Source organism: Equus quagga, unplaced genomic scaffold (assembly GCF_021613505.1).
Source record: "Equus quagga isolate Etosha38 unplaced genomic scaffold, UCLA_HA_Equagga_1.0 73442_RagTag, whole genome shotgun sequence".
Taxonomy (NCBI): domain Eukaryota; kingdom Metazoa; phylum Chordata; class Mammalia; order Perissodactyla; family Equidae; genus Equus; species Equus quagga.
The window spans coordinates 10,354,119-10,368,273 of NW_025802777.1; the positions used below are offsets into that span (position 1 = coordinate 10,354,119).

The following is a 14,155-nucleotide window of genomic DNA, read 5'->3' on the forward strand; positions in this document are numbered from 1 at the left end:
GAACACTGAAGGAATGCAGTAAAAGAATAAATACAGTTAGGAGGGCTACAAAGACAAGCATCAGTGCTAACAAGAATTGAAGGTGCTGCAAGGGCTTCATCTGTGGCGATTTGGCAGATTCTTTACCAGCTGATTAACTACACATTTAAACAAAACTGGGTGGCCCGTACGTGGGTGTTCTACACTTCATTCGTATTGTTAAAAATTATACCCAGAGACCCTGTCATACATGAGTTTGGGAATAAATGGTTCTCACTGCCTAGAAGGCTATACTCTAAACCAAGTTTTAAGCAGGAGTTGGCTTGGCGAATATGGAATTGGATTCAGGAGAAATACGGGGATGATGTTATGGCGAGCAGTCAGCAGCTAAGAGAACACAGTAGGCCCCTTTCTCCCCTGGGGAGAGAGACGTTTGCCAGTCTGACGGTACTGATGGTCCAGGATCTGGGTAATCCCTGCCCCAACAGCACTAGAGGAAAACACGTCTCTCCCTGGGAGCCATCCCCCTTCCATCCAGTATCAGTGTACCAGGCTCCATATGAGGCCCTGGATTGGCTTTGGGCATTTCCAGGCTTACAGTCACACACTTTCTCCACTGCTGCCCCCGGGCCCCCAGGGATGCAGTTTCAATGGAGAGCGCCAAAGTTTCAGGAATACAAAGCAGCGGCTGCTTCTAATATTCAAATCAATTCGTCTGCAAGGGCCCTTCGAAAGGAGAAAACCAGGGCTGGAGGCCTTGCCCTATCTTAGCTTTGCCGGCGCCTTGTTGTCAAGGACGCGGTGCAAATGTTACCCAGCCCCCAAGGCAGGCCTTCCCTGACGATCCCATCTAAAAGGCCAGTCACTGTTTTGTTTTCTTTATATCTCTACTTGAATTGCCTCATCCGTTTACTTCTGCTTTCCCTGTCCCTTACACCGGAACATGAGCTCCATGACAGCAGTAACCCTGCCCTCTGGATCTGCCGCCGTGTCGCCGGCGCCGGGAAGCAGCCGCGCCCGGCCCGACCGCGGTTCCCTAGCAGTCTGTCGGCCGGGGGCTGGCTGGACAGTTCGGGGAGGGTCGCTCCGGCAGCAGCCGCTTGAGCTCCCCTAGACATGCGAGCCCGAATCGGCCCGCACAAGCAGTGCGGCCGCTCTCCTTGGCCGCCCGGTGCTGAAAACCGGAGCATAGCGGACAGACAGCAGGGGTCAGCAAACCCAGCTCGCCCTCCGAACTTTTCCAGGCCGGAAGCCGCGGGAGGCGTTTCCGGAAGTGGAGGCTGCTGGAGGCGGAAACGCCGCCCGGACTAGGAGCGGGGCGGGAAGAAGCGGCGGGGGTCGTCGCCTAGCAACGTGCCTCGCGCCCGCCCCACCTCCCTGGGCGGAGCCTCGGGCCCCAGGAGAGCGGCCCTGGCGTTCAGCGCTCCCCTCCGGTGGCTGGGTCTGCGTTTGAGAGTTGCCCCGACAACAGCCACTTCCGGGGGCGGACCTCGGCGACTCCCGCTCGGCAGGGGCGGGCCTGGACCAGCGGCCCCTCGGGCTGTGGGGCTCGTTGCTCGGCAGCACCTGCTTCCGGAAGCGGATTACGAGTCTCCGCGCCCCGCAGCCTCCCCTCCCGCGGCTTCTGACCTCGAGCTGGCGGCTCCTCAGACTCCGCGTTGCTCTGTTGCTCCTGGCAACAGCCACTTCCGGGAGCGAGCGCAGTTCCCCGCGCACCGCGGGCGCCCGAGCCGCGGGTTCCGGTTTCCCGGCAACGGTTGGTCGGTCGCCGCTGTTCGCCGCTCGGGTCCCCGCGGGCCGCGCCTCCTTTCTCGCCTCCTCGCCGCCTCGGCGGGGCCTCCGGGGCCGCCATGGTTCTGCTGCACGTGAAGCGGGGCGACGAGAGCCAGTTCCTGCTGCAGGCACCCGGGAGCACGGAGCTGGAGGAGCTCACGGTGCAGGTGGCCCGCGTCTACAACGCGCGGCTCAAGGTGCAGCGCGTCTGCTCAGGTGCGGCCGGCGGCGAGAGGGCGGGCCGGGCGCTGGAGGGAACACGGATCGGGGCCAGCCGGGACGGAGGAAGGCGGGCGGGATGCGCCAGGCTGTCTGGGGCCGGCTAGGGGCGAGGGTCCACTTTGCGACGACCTGTGGCGACCGGGCTTGCGATGGGAGGGGGCGGCGCGGGCCTCGGCGCCGGGCTTGGGGCGCTGTGAGCCGCAGACTGAAACAGACTGGGTGCAGAGGGAGGAGGGACCAGGAGGGACCCGAAGGACTGGGCCGCAGAGCAGGTGTAGTGGCATCAACAAGTGCGAGAGGTGGACCGATCACTGGCCCCGATAAAAAGGTGAATTCACTCTTCTGAAACTTCTAAAGTGGTGCAGTTTCCAGGGGTGAAGCACCCAGCTCTGGGAGGGCCCCTCAAGGGCGACAGTGCGAGGGCCTTGATGTTCTTTTCCCTTCTCCAGGGAACACAAGCCTGTTTCTCATGTTGCAGCGCAGGCCACGCTCCTCGCGACACTCTAGAGAAGCGCTGTCCCGTGGAACTTGCCACCGCGATGGCAGTGTGCCCTGTTTGGGCTGTCCAGTGAGGTGTCCGCCAGCCGCAGGGGGCCGTTGAGCACGACCGAGGAACTGCATTTTTTATTTTATTTCGTTTGAATTTAAATAGTCAAGTGCGGCTGGCAGCTACCGCAATAGACAGCACAGTCCTTGACATGATTCTCCAGATGTGGCCTAGGATGTTATGGAGTGTTTCTGTAACTATCATAGGTGATTTTTGTACCATGGAGAACGCCTTAAGGGTCACAGGTTCTGCCTTTATAAGACGTGCATATAGTTTCTTAGTAAAATGTACCGATTCCAAAACAAGCTTAATCTTCAATGTTATTTTAAAGTTAAAGCATATGAGGAGAAAAGGGGCTCAACTTCTTTTTCTATAAAATTATCAATTGAAAATGTGAAATGTTAAGAATCGTGTGAGTGAACTTAAAATGTGTTCATTGATTCTACAGTTGCCAGTGTCAGCTGTGATTCAGGCAGGCCCAAGTGCTGTGCTAAGCGAAACAAGGATGGATGAGACCAGGGCCTTGCCCCCCGAGACTTACAGTCTGCTGGGGAGAGGGGCAATAAATATCCCATAAGTATCCCATTTAGTTACACCGTTTGTTCCGTAGTGTTGTATATGACAAGCCACCTGGGGTCTTCATACAGTGCTATGGGAAGACCTCGATCTGGGTACCTCTTTCACACGAAGGAGGGATGGAAGGAAGGAGCGAAGGAAGGAAGGAAAAGCAATTTTGCAAGATTAAAATATGGATTCGTTTTGGGGTGAATATATGTGGAATAGGAAAGATGTAAAGCCATGCATTTGAATAGTGAACATGATACTAGAAAACCAAAGTCTTGTCCTGTCTCTGCCGCTTTGGAAGAGTGTGAGCTGCCTTAGATCCTCCCCACTGATCAGATTTACATAAATTATTTATAAGGTATTTATATAAAGTAGTAGCAGGGTAGCCTGCCCTGGTGGTCTAGTGGTTACCATCTGGTGCTCTCACCGTGCAGTCTGGGTTCGTGTCCTGGTCAGGGAACCACACCACCCGTCTGTCAGCTGTCCTCCTGCGGTGGCTGTGTGTTGCTGTGACGTTGAAAGCTATGCCACTGGGATTTCAAACACCAGCAGGGTCACCCATGTGCACAGGTTTCAGCGGAGCTTCCAGACTAAGACAGACTAGGAAGAAGGACCTGGCCACCCACTTCTGGAAAAATTGGCTGTGAAAACCCTATGAATAGCAGTGGAGCATTGTCTGATATGGAGGGTGAGAGGATGGTGCAGAAAGACCAGGCGGGGTTCCACTCTGCTGTCCACAGGGTCGGAGGAGTCAGAATCCACTGGACGGCACTAACCACCACCACAAAGTAGCTGTGTGATCTGAGCAAGCCTCCGATGATACAGCTTCACGTTAGGGAAGATGGGGATGTTGATAACTGTCTTGCCTGCCTCCTAAGGTGAAGTTAAATGGGATAATCTATGTGAATGTACTTGGGAAACTGTAACGCCCTGGGCAGATACGATTCGGACTGTCAGTGAATTGTGCTTTGCCTCCGGAGTGCCAGGAAGTGCCGCATGGCACACAGGAGTAGAACATGGAGTCTGCTGCGCCCGGCTGCCTGTGCCCAGGGGCAAGCTCTGAAACCCACTGTGCTTCTGTTGACCTAGGACGAACTGGCGACCACTCGTCAAAGATCAAGGACAGGTCTGGCACATAGCAAGTGATATCTAAGCATTCGTTAAATAAAATAGCAGGCTGATGAGCAAGGCCCCTGACGTCTAGGGAGCTTATGCTCTAATAAGGCATAAGGTGTTATGATGATGATTGTAATACATACTAACTTTCTCCTATTTTTAAGAAATGGAAGAATTAGCAGAACATGGCGTCTTTCTCCCTCCTAATATGCAAGGACTGACTGATGACCAGATTGAAGAACTGAAACTAAGGGATGAATGGGGTGAGAAGTGTGTGCCCAGCGGGGGTTCAGTGTTTAAAAAGGATGATATTGGACGAAGGAATGGACAAGGTAATCCAGCATTTTTCTTCTCTGCACATACCTGAATATAGCAACACGTTAAAAAATTGACCTCAGTATTTCTGGACAAACTTACAAAATTCTGCACCACATACCTCCTTGTGGTGAACTGCTAATCCAGAATGAGTTCGGTGGATAAAGGAAGTACTTGTCTTGCTCTTACTAAGTTGCAGCTAGCTTTTAAATATATAGATGAACCATATGAAATTACCATTTTTGTAGGTATAAGTGTTGGAGATTAGCCGTTTCATGTGCTTCAGCCTCATAGTTTTGGGGGGATAATCATTGGAAATGTATTTTTGTTATGGTTTGCAGATCCTGGGGCTTGTTTAGAGATTCTTGTGAAAGAAGGAAATGAATGTCAGCCCAGGGGTCTCCTCTTGAATTGAGGACATGCGTCTCTCTGGTGCACAGCACGTAGTGTATGTCAGAGCATGAAGAAATTATTCTCCTCTTAGGATCTGGTAGATCATGGGGAACATGAGGGAAAAAAGCATGATAACCCATTTTTGGTAGCTTATCCCTTCTGACCTGCATAGAAAATTCCATTTGAGAGACTATAATCAATCATTGAACAAACATGTAAGTATCTACTATGCCCCTAAAACACTGTTAGGAGCAAAAGAAATACAGAGGTGTCCCCGCAAGGCCTTTACACGCTCGAAATATATATATATATTTTTCTTTTTTTTTTTTGAGGAAGATTAGCCCTGAGCTAACATCTGCCGCCAGTCCTCTTTTTGCTGAGGAAGACTGGCCCTGAGCTAACATCCGTGCCCATCTTCCTCTACTTTATACGTGAGACACCTACCACAGCATGGCTTGCCAAGCAGTGCCCTGTCCACACCTGGGAGCCGAACCAGTGAACCCCAGGCCGCCAAAGCGGAATGTGTGCACTTAACCGCTGTGCCACCAGGCTGGCCCCTCTATTTTTTAAATATTGAAGATAAGAGGAATTTCTAGTATCATTTCCTTTGAATTTTAACCTGGAAAATGGTTGGCTATCTTCCACGTCTTTTCATCCCTAAACTCATTCTTCATTTGGAGAGAGATTCTTTGCTTTTTAGAAGGAATTGCATCAATGAAAAAAAATAGTAGGATTCCATAAGAACCAGTTAGCAGTTGACTATTCATCTTTAAACCAATATTGTCTTAAATTAACCATTTCTATTCTAATACAATTTTATATTTCTAGTATTTTCAACGTCTAGTTAATCCTGTTATTGAGAATATAAGGTTTGAACTTGCCCCGTCTCCCCTAGGTTTGGACATGCCATGTCCACTATTTTTGCTTCCAAACTTTCAAGTTATTTTTTTTTCTTGTCTAGGGGTGGGCAAGCCGTGGGCCACAGGCCAGATTCGGGCAGCGCCTGTTTTTGTAAATAAGGCTTTATCGGAATGCAGCCACCCCATTGGTTTTATTGTCTGTGGCTGATTCCACGCTGCTCTGACAGAGTCGAGTAGCTGCAAGAGACGGTGTAACCTGCAAAACCCAAAATATTTACTCTCTGCCGCTTCGCAGAAAAAGCTTGCCAGCCCCTGTCTCTCCAGTGACATCTATTCCTGTTCCTCGTAGCCTTCGCCACTTTGCATAAAGCACACTCCGCTCTCTGCTGTCGTGAAGAGGTCTTACCCGACTTCTCACGCCAGCTTCTTATATCCCTCACTCAATGCCACGCTCGTCCTTTCTCTCGTTCCCCTCACTCCCCGACTCAGACAGGAGGGCCTGGGATGTTTAAGAAGCGTGTTAGAGATGGCTGTCTCTCTGCCTCTTCCCTTTTCTGTTTTTATAGCTCCAAATGAAAAAATGAAGCAAGTTTTAAAGAAGACTGTAGAAGAGGCCAAAGCAATAATATCGAAGGTTAGACTTTTTAAATGATGCTCTCAAGCTTGTCCTTTGAAACACAGACTCCAGTTACGGCTTCCGGAGTCATCTGTCGACCAGCCTTTTCTGCTCTGTTTTTCTTCTTTAAGCCTTCCAGTGGCAAGGGAAACATCCCTTGTTTGGGGTGGGCCCTGGCTTTTCCTTTTCATGACTCCTCCCTGTCCCCACAGGTCATTGGCCTGTGTAGATGCGGTTCATGTGTAGTACCAATAACCTGTGACGCCCATGTGACTGCTTCCCTTCCCCTTCGGGCCGACTTCTCCCCGGGCCTGCCACGTTGGCTCCACACCCTGCACCGGGTCAGAGGCAGTTGGCCTGTGGTCAGGACGCCGGGGGGCGAGCAATGGAGGGTTCGAGCCCCAGTGGCCCCCCTGACTGGTCCCATGACCTTGGGCTGGAGACTCAACCTCCATCGCTCGGGGCATCACTGGGAGAGCAAAAGACGGTGGAATATCCAGACTGTGTGGCTCCTGGGGATGGGACGATGGCGTCTACCGAGCCCCTTTTCCTGGGACCCACCTCTGCTGAGAGTGGGAGTCCAGGATGGTTGGGACATCTCTGGTGTCCTGAGGCCGCACTCAGAGTCTGCCCTCCAGCCGTGGCATCTGGCCCTTGGCATCTGGTGGAGCCGTTATGGAAGATGACTCTGTGGCGCCCCCTCCGTGGGTAATATTGTGGTGGGGGTGATGCCCTCCGAGCAGGAAGACTTCCCTCACGTGGTCCCGTGTCTCCGTTCCTGGGGCATATGCCTCTGGTGGGAAGACCTGCTGTGTTTAGTGGGGATGTATGCCTTAGAGAACAGTTTCCTAAGCCGCCCTGGGAGTGGGTCAGGCAGGAGGATTGCCTCCATTGTACAGAGGAGGACATGGTTTAGGGTTTAAATCTGGGCCTCCAGGACTCCCGCCTTCTCCCCGAGGGGCGTCAGCTTCAGGCCCCGGGCCCCGCCTGTCCTCCTTCCCCAGCTGGGACTCTGGCATCCATGTCGGTTCCATGTCACACCCAGGGTGCTGGACGCCTCATTTTCTCGGAAGCAAGGGTTCATCTCCCTTCCGTGTCATTCGTCTCCACCGCGGTCAGACTGTAATTCAGGGTTACTCAGAACGGTTCCGTCTCAGACGCCGACTCTGACACTCCCCTCTTAGCTCAGGGCCCAGCGTCCTTCCTGCCTCCCACCCTCACCCCTGCCCCTCGTCAGCATGCCAGTGCCTCTGCCCCCGCACCCCCCATGGGCTGCCCGCTGACCCCTCCTCCCTTATCTGCCTCCTCCCAGCTGGCCCCAATCCGGCCTCTTCACAGTCCGCAGGCCCTCACGCTCCGGGCTCAGAATGCCTGGTGCCCCTGCCTTGCTCGTCTCTAACCTGCCGCCCCTCTGCCCACCTGCCGCCCACCTGTGCTGGGAGCACTGGGGAGGGCCACCTGGGTCCTGCTCTCTGATCTCTCTGGGCCCCTGTGGGGACCGGGCAGCCTGGCTCAGACATTCTGCTCCCCTCGGGCTCCTGCCCTCCCGCCCTCCCCATGGGCAGCTCAGCCTCCTGCTGTGGCAGCGACTCTCTGTCCCCTGCAGATTCTCCTTCTTCCTGTGTCGTCCTCGTCCCTCCCCCGAGACTGAGAGATCAGTGTCTCTCCCCCCTGGGGCTATCTCCCGTCTCTGCCTCTGCTCCCACTCCCCGGCTCTTCTGGAAACCCCAGAGGGGTGATGTTGTTGGTCTCTCCCATCCTGTGGCCGTGTCCATTCTGGGCACGCTCAGGCCTCTTCCCTCAGCCTGCATCAGTGCTCTGCGGTCAGCCTGTCCCTCCTGGTGAGCTCCCGAAGGAGGGCTGCACTGTGTCGCCAGACCCCTGGCCCGGGACCTCCCGGGTCTTAGAACCTGGTCCTGTCGTCTTCTGCCCAGAAACGGCCCGTCCAGAGGCCCTTCTCAGCCTGCCTCCTGGACCCTCGGCCTTGACCACACCCGCGTCCTGCTCCATTCTCCTTGCCCCCAGCTCTCTGAGTGCCCTCAGCTGCTGCTCGTGCCTCGGATGTGGTGATGTCAAAGGACTTTCCCCTTGGCCTCTGCTTTCTTTTTCCCTCGGCGGTGTGTCTTCTGTCGGAGGTGAGCCCCACCCCTGCAGATGTCTCCCACATCTCCATCCTCCACGCCTCACATCTGTCTGCACTTGCAGCCTGAGTTCCCAGCTGGTTCCTGGGTGCTTCTACCCGAAGGTCCAGCCGGCTCCTCACACTCAAGTTTCTAGACCTAAACTCCTGACTCCCCCCCACCCCCCCGTACTCGGTACCCCAGAAGCACTTCCTGCAGACTTCCCATTTCTATGAACAGAACCGCCGTGTCTCGGTTATGCAGGCTGGTCCTCGGTGCCATCTTCACCACTTCCCTCTCTGTCACCGTGTGCCTTAAGTTGGGTCCTGTGCCGTCTGCCCCCGAGATGCGTCTTCAGTCTAACTCCTCCTTTCAGGCTCCCCTGATAGCCTCGGGTTCAGACACCAACTGTACAATTCGGTTCTACTCAGAGTTGGCGCAGACCCCACAGGTTAAAGGGTAACGTCCCCAACCAGACTTCCCTTCCTTCAGACCCCAGGTGGGCTGCTTTTCTGTCTGACGTGGCTGCAGATCGGAGGCCCCCACGGCCCCCTCAGGTTCAGTAATTCACTGGAATGGCTCAGAGAACTCTCGGCAGGTGCTGTACCTGCTATGATAGTTGTCTCATGAAGGCCACAACTCAGAAACTGCCAGATGGAAGAGACCTGTGGGGCACGGTCTGGGGGCCGGGGCAGACCCTCCCTGCCCTCTCCTCCTCCGTGGAATCGGGCATCCACATTCCTGAACATCGATGTGTCCTCCAACCAGGAGATTCCACTGAACCTCGACTTCCGGAATTTTTATCGGAGTTTTATTACGTGGGCACGGTTGATTCAATCATTGGCCGCAAGACTGAACTCGTCCCCAGCCCTGCCTCCTTACCTAGGGGTGGTGATAGGGGGGCGGGGGGGCCTTGGTCCTGAAAGCTCCAGCCCCCGAGTAAGCTGCTTGGTCTTCCTGTACAGCTCCTCCCTTGGAAGTGTCTGAGGGCCCACCTTGGGTCACCTCATTAGCATAAACCCAGGTGTGGTCAAATGGGGCTCCTTATGAATAACAGACACTCCCGTCACTCAGGAAATCCCAAGGGGTTTCGAAGCTCTGTGCCAGGAGCAGGGGACGAGGATCAGATGTATTCTTTATTGTATAGAGCCTGCTACCTGGTCTCCCCTCGACTAGGCGGTCTTACACCCCCTGCAAGAGGACTCTCCCAGCTCCTTCCCCGGGAAGCCGGGCGCTGCCCATCACCCCACGTTAAACGCAAACCCCTCCGCCGGTTCACGGCCGTTCAGACACGAGCTCCCCCCTACCCGTCTCGCACTGTCTTCTCTCCTGCCCCGAGCAGAGAGGCCTGCTGGCTGTTCCCTGCTGTTCTTGGCTTCTGCTTGTCCTGAGGCACGCTGCTCCCGTCCCCAGCCGGTCCCTCCGCCGTGTCCTCAGGCCCCGCCGCGGTGCCGTCCCCGCTGCCTGCTCCTCTCCCAGCTCTGCCGCTGGCTGGGCGCTCCGCGCTGCACCGCGCTCCTCCCGTGCTGCTCACAGGCTGCTTCACCGGCTCGGCCGTGGGGGTTGCTCTGGCGGGGTGTGCTGAGGGTCTTGTACAGGAACCCGCTAAGCACTGGTTGAGTTGATCTGCCGCGGATAACGACGCCTGTCCGCTTTCAGAAACAAGTGGAGGCGGGCGTCTGTGTTACCGCGGAGATGGTGAAAGACGCCTTGGACCAGCTTCGAGGCGCCGTGATGATTGTTTATCCCATGGGGCTGCCGCCATACGACCCCGTCCGGATGGAGTTTGAAAATAAAGAGGACCTGTCGGGAACGCAGGTATGTGGCTCTCGGGCGTTCTGTGGGTTCCCGTCCCCCCAGGGCCAAAGCCCCTCAGATTTGACCCTCCTCTTCCGGATAGAGCTCTCTGCTTCATCCATGGCTTCCCATCTTGTTGTGCTGTGCCTCCGAGAAGAGTTCTGAATTCGGGGGAGGCCCCCGACGGTGGTGCTTGTGGTCAAGGGCTTGGCCCACACACACATGGAGGGCAGGAGAGAAGTTTGTGAGGCTGCCCATCTCTGGCAACTGAAAACATTCCCATGTCCTTTGGCCACTGGAAAGCCAGGAACCTAATCTGTGCCTCTTTCTACCCAAAGGTGTTGGTCCCTCTGCGTGGAATTTTGTGATCCAGGCTTACCTCTTACTTCCTGTTGTTTTCCTACCTGTATGTTCCATTTTCCTTTGTTGTTCTCATTTGTTCCTTATCCTGTCAGACAGGGTCTGTTTCTCTGAGCTCTCTTAATTATATAGGTGGAATATGCAAAAGCAATCAAACAGCCCCATTCTGCCTGTATTTAAAAACCCAGCAGGATTCCACTGTTGTCCCCTGGCGAGTATCCTGAAACTCCATCCAAGAGGCACCTGGTGTTACAGATGCGGGTGCAAACGAGATAGGGTACTGGCCCCTGCCCAGAGCAGGAAGTCAACGAAGCCGGGCGTGAGCTGAAACTAGCAGGGAGGGTACTAAAATGAGCCAGGGCTTTGAGTAGGTGGGGGTGTCTGTACTGCCCATGGGGACTCAGAGAGGGCAGGCAGTGCAGGATGCTGGACGTCTGCACTGGGAGGGCACCAGCCAGGCTCCGCACCTGGGGTGGGCCCACCCCTGTGGCAGTGGCCTGATAACCCCAAAGTGGTCCTTACCGTGGCCCCAGGCAGGACTCAGTGTCATTGAAGAATCGGAGGCCCAGCTGTGGTGGGCAGCCAAGGAGTTAAGAAGAACAAAGAAGCTTTCAGACTACGTGGGCAAAAACGAAAAAACCAAAATTATCGTCAAGATTCAGCAGGTAAGTACTTTTGCTTTTAACACGTCACTAGTTTTTGTCATTCACTTTGCAACTGATAAAAATCTACAATAAATCTGAAAGATTTAAACTCCTTGTGCAAATACTTAAGCCTGTTGGTCCAGGCTTAAAATAAAACTATCCTCTTTATGCACCAGCCAAAATGGGAAGAAAATATGAATTGATTGACAATATCTGGAGTTTGTTTTAATTTGGGCAGAAGGGGAATATGCCATGTTAACTTTAAAAACAGAGCTACAAGGAGGCCAGCCCTGTGGCTTAGTGGTTAAGTTCATGTGCTCCGCTTCAGCAACTGGGGTTCGCGGGTTGGGATCCTGGATAAGGACATACACCACTCCTCAGCCGTGCCGAGGTGGCGACCCATGTACAGAATAGAGGAAGCTTGGCACAGATGTTAGCTCAGGGCTAGTCTTCCTCAAGCAAAAAAAGAGGAAGGAGCCAACCCCATGGCCAAGTGGTTAAGTTCACGTGCTCCACTTTGACGGCCCAGGGTTCACTGGTTCAAATCCTGGGCACAGACCTCGTACCACTCATCAGGCCATGCTCTGGTGGCATCCCACATAGAAGAACTGGAATGACCTACCCCTAGGATATACAACTATGTACTGGGGCTTTGGAGAGGGGAAAAAAGAGGCAGGTTGGCAACAGTTGTTAGCTCAGGGTGAATCTTCCTCACCAAAAAAAAAAAAGAAAAGAGCTACAAGTAACTAACAATGTTTCTTGAAATGAAAAAACACACTGATTTCACGTTTTTCAAAGTGCTGATACTCTGGGAGTGGGGAGGGAGCGTTGGAGAGTTCACGGGTGTGATGTTGAGCCGAGTATCTGTGAGGCTGCTTTGGCTGCGTGCTCTCTCTTAAGGCAGCACTCCGTAATTTGGGGAAACAGGGTCCTCCGTGATTCTCTGTCCTTCCCCACTGGACGTGCGGTGGCTGACTGGGGAACGGCATCGTGCAGCCTCTGGGCTCCATCCACCGTGAGGGCCCAGAGCCAGGGGCTGCTGACGCCCAAGACTCTGCTGGTGAGTCCCTCTGGGTGACCGGAAGTGGGTGATGGTTTATCTTTAGCAGTTGGCGAAGTTGGTTGTGACACATTCTCTGTGACTTCCTGGCTTATCGCTAGAGGAATGCCTTAGTCCACAGTTTGCTCTTCCCTCATCTTTTCAGAGGGGACAGGGAGCTCCTGCCCGAGAGCCCATTATTAGCAGTGAGGAGCAGAAACAGCTGATGCTGCATTATCACAGGAGACAGGAGGAACTCAAGGTATCGGGCGACAGACGGGGCCTGGGACCTTCACCCCATGCCTGATCCGAGGGCACCGGGGCCGTTGGGGGTGGTGACATCTACAAGATGTCAGGGGGCGCTTCCTAGAGCCTCAGCCTCCCCAGGGCCACTAGTGCCCTGCCAGGCATCCCCCTGCACGAGGGCCTGGGCAGGTGGGCGGGGGAGGGTCCTGGCTCTCGCTTCAGTCTCTTTATGCTGCAAAACACTTTCCTGAAACGCCTTCCTGAGTAAAACACATCTATTTCCAGAAACTGGAAGAAAATGATGACGACTCCTGTTTAAATTCCCCGTGGGCGGACAACACCGCTCTGAAAAGACATTTCCACGGGGTGAAAGACATCAAGTGGAGGCCAAAATGAAGGTCGCGGCTGTCGAAGCTTTCGGAACTATTCGCTCTCCTTTCTTCAGGCAAAAGAAGAAGAACTAAGAAGGACACCCACCACCCTCTGTGGAAGATGCTGTCGTTTCTGGTTTTCCTAGTTTTTCTTTTCGTTTGAATTTTTAAAATAAAAGTTATTCAAGGTTTTAGAACTTAATAAATATATCCTCCAAAGAATCTGCCTGAATTTTTATTTCATGACAATTGTTTAGTATTTGAGGTTTTTCTTTGACAAAATACTAATGATGCGGTTGCAAACATGTTTTTCTTCCTGATTATTTTATGTCCTCACGACGGCTGTCGTATGGGAGGAAATTGATTGTACGCATCCTCCACAGCAAGTCAAGTGTCTGCTGTAAACTTGGCCGTCAGTGGCCACTAGAGGCCGCCAGGCGCCTTCTTGTCCCGCAGTGTCCTTGGACCCGCTGCAGAACTCTGTTCTCAGTCTTGTTTCCGAGGCTTCTGAAAACCCGCCGAAGGGTCTCACCGCAGCCTGGCGTCTCCCAGCCTGGACAGTGAAGTTCACGTCCCGGTCGGTGCCTGACTACCCTGGCCCTCCACCTGTGATGGAAGTTGGGTGGCCAAACTAGTCTAACTTTGAAACTGAACACATTCTTCTGCAGGTTCCAGGCTTTTCCTGAAAATGAATGCAGACCCTGGTGACGGCTGGTTATCCCTGTGGGCTCAGCCCACAGCCCTCAGTGTGCGGACGTTTGTCTGAGGCTGGTGGTGGGGTCCAGCTCAGGCGCCTTGTTTGGCTTGGTGACCATCCGGCCACAGGACACACTCCGTGCCCCGTCAGCCTGACTGGGTTTCCAGGACACTCCAGCTCATCATCTGCACACCCCTGACACTTCAGTAGCTTAGTCCGTCTCCCAGAACGCCTGTGCAGCAGCGGTGGCCTAGGAATCTTGTCCTGCTTGACTTTTGCTCTGTAAAATACTGTTCTCCCAGTTGGAGCTCAGCGTGCTGGCCCTGAGGAAATGTGAAGTGACAGGGACTTGCCCTGCTCTGGTCTTCCTGTGTCCACTGCTCCTCGTCCCCCGTGGTGTCCAAGCTTCCACCACAGCCACAAAGATGGAGCTGTGGGAGCAAGAGGAGGCAGCGTGGGTACAGTTTCCACCTGCTGAGGGGCAGCCTTCCCTGGG

At 54.1% G+C, this 14,155-nt stretch overlaps 1 protein-coding gene across 1 annotated transcript; it reads left to right on the top strand.

Annotated features, from left to right (window-relative positions):
* The first annotated feature begins 1,561 nt into the window (after nucleotides 1-1,561).
* LOC124234400 (cilia- and flagella-associated protein 298) lies at nucleotides 1,562-13,178 on the top strand. Its single transcript, XM_046651760.1, has 7 exons — nucleotides 1,562-1,968; nucleotides 4,366-4,533; nucleotides 6,336-6,403; nucleotides 10,165-10,323; nucleotides 11,196-11,327; nucleotides 12,512-12,607; nucleotides 12,877-13,178. Exons 1-7 carry the CDS (start codon nucleotides 1,830-1,832, stop codon nucleotides 12,985-12,987), a joined length of 873 nt encoding a protein of 290 aa, XP_046507716.1. The 5' UTR covers nucleotides 1,562-1,829; the 3' UTR covers nucleotides 12,988-13,178.
* The last annotated feature ends 977 nt before the right edge of the window (nucleotides 13,179-14,155 follow it).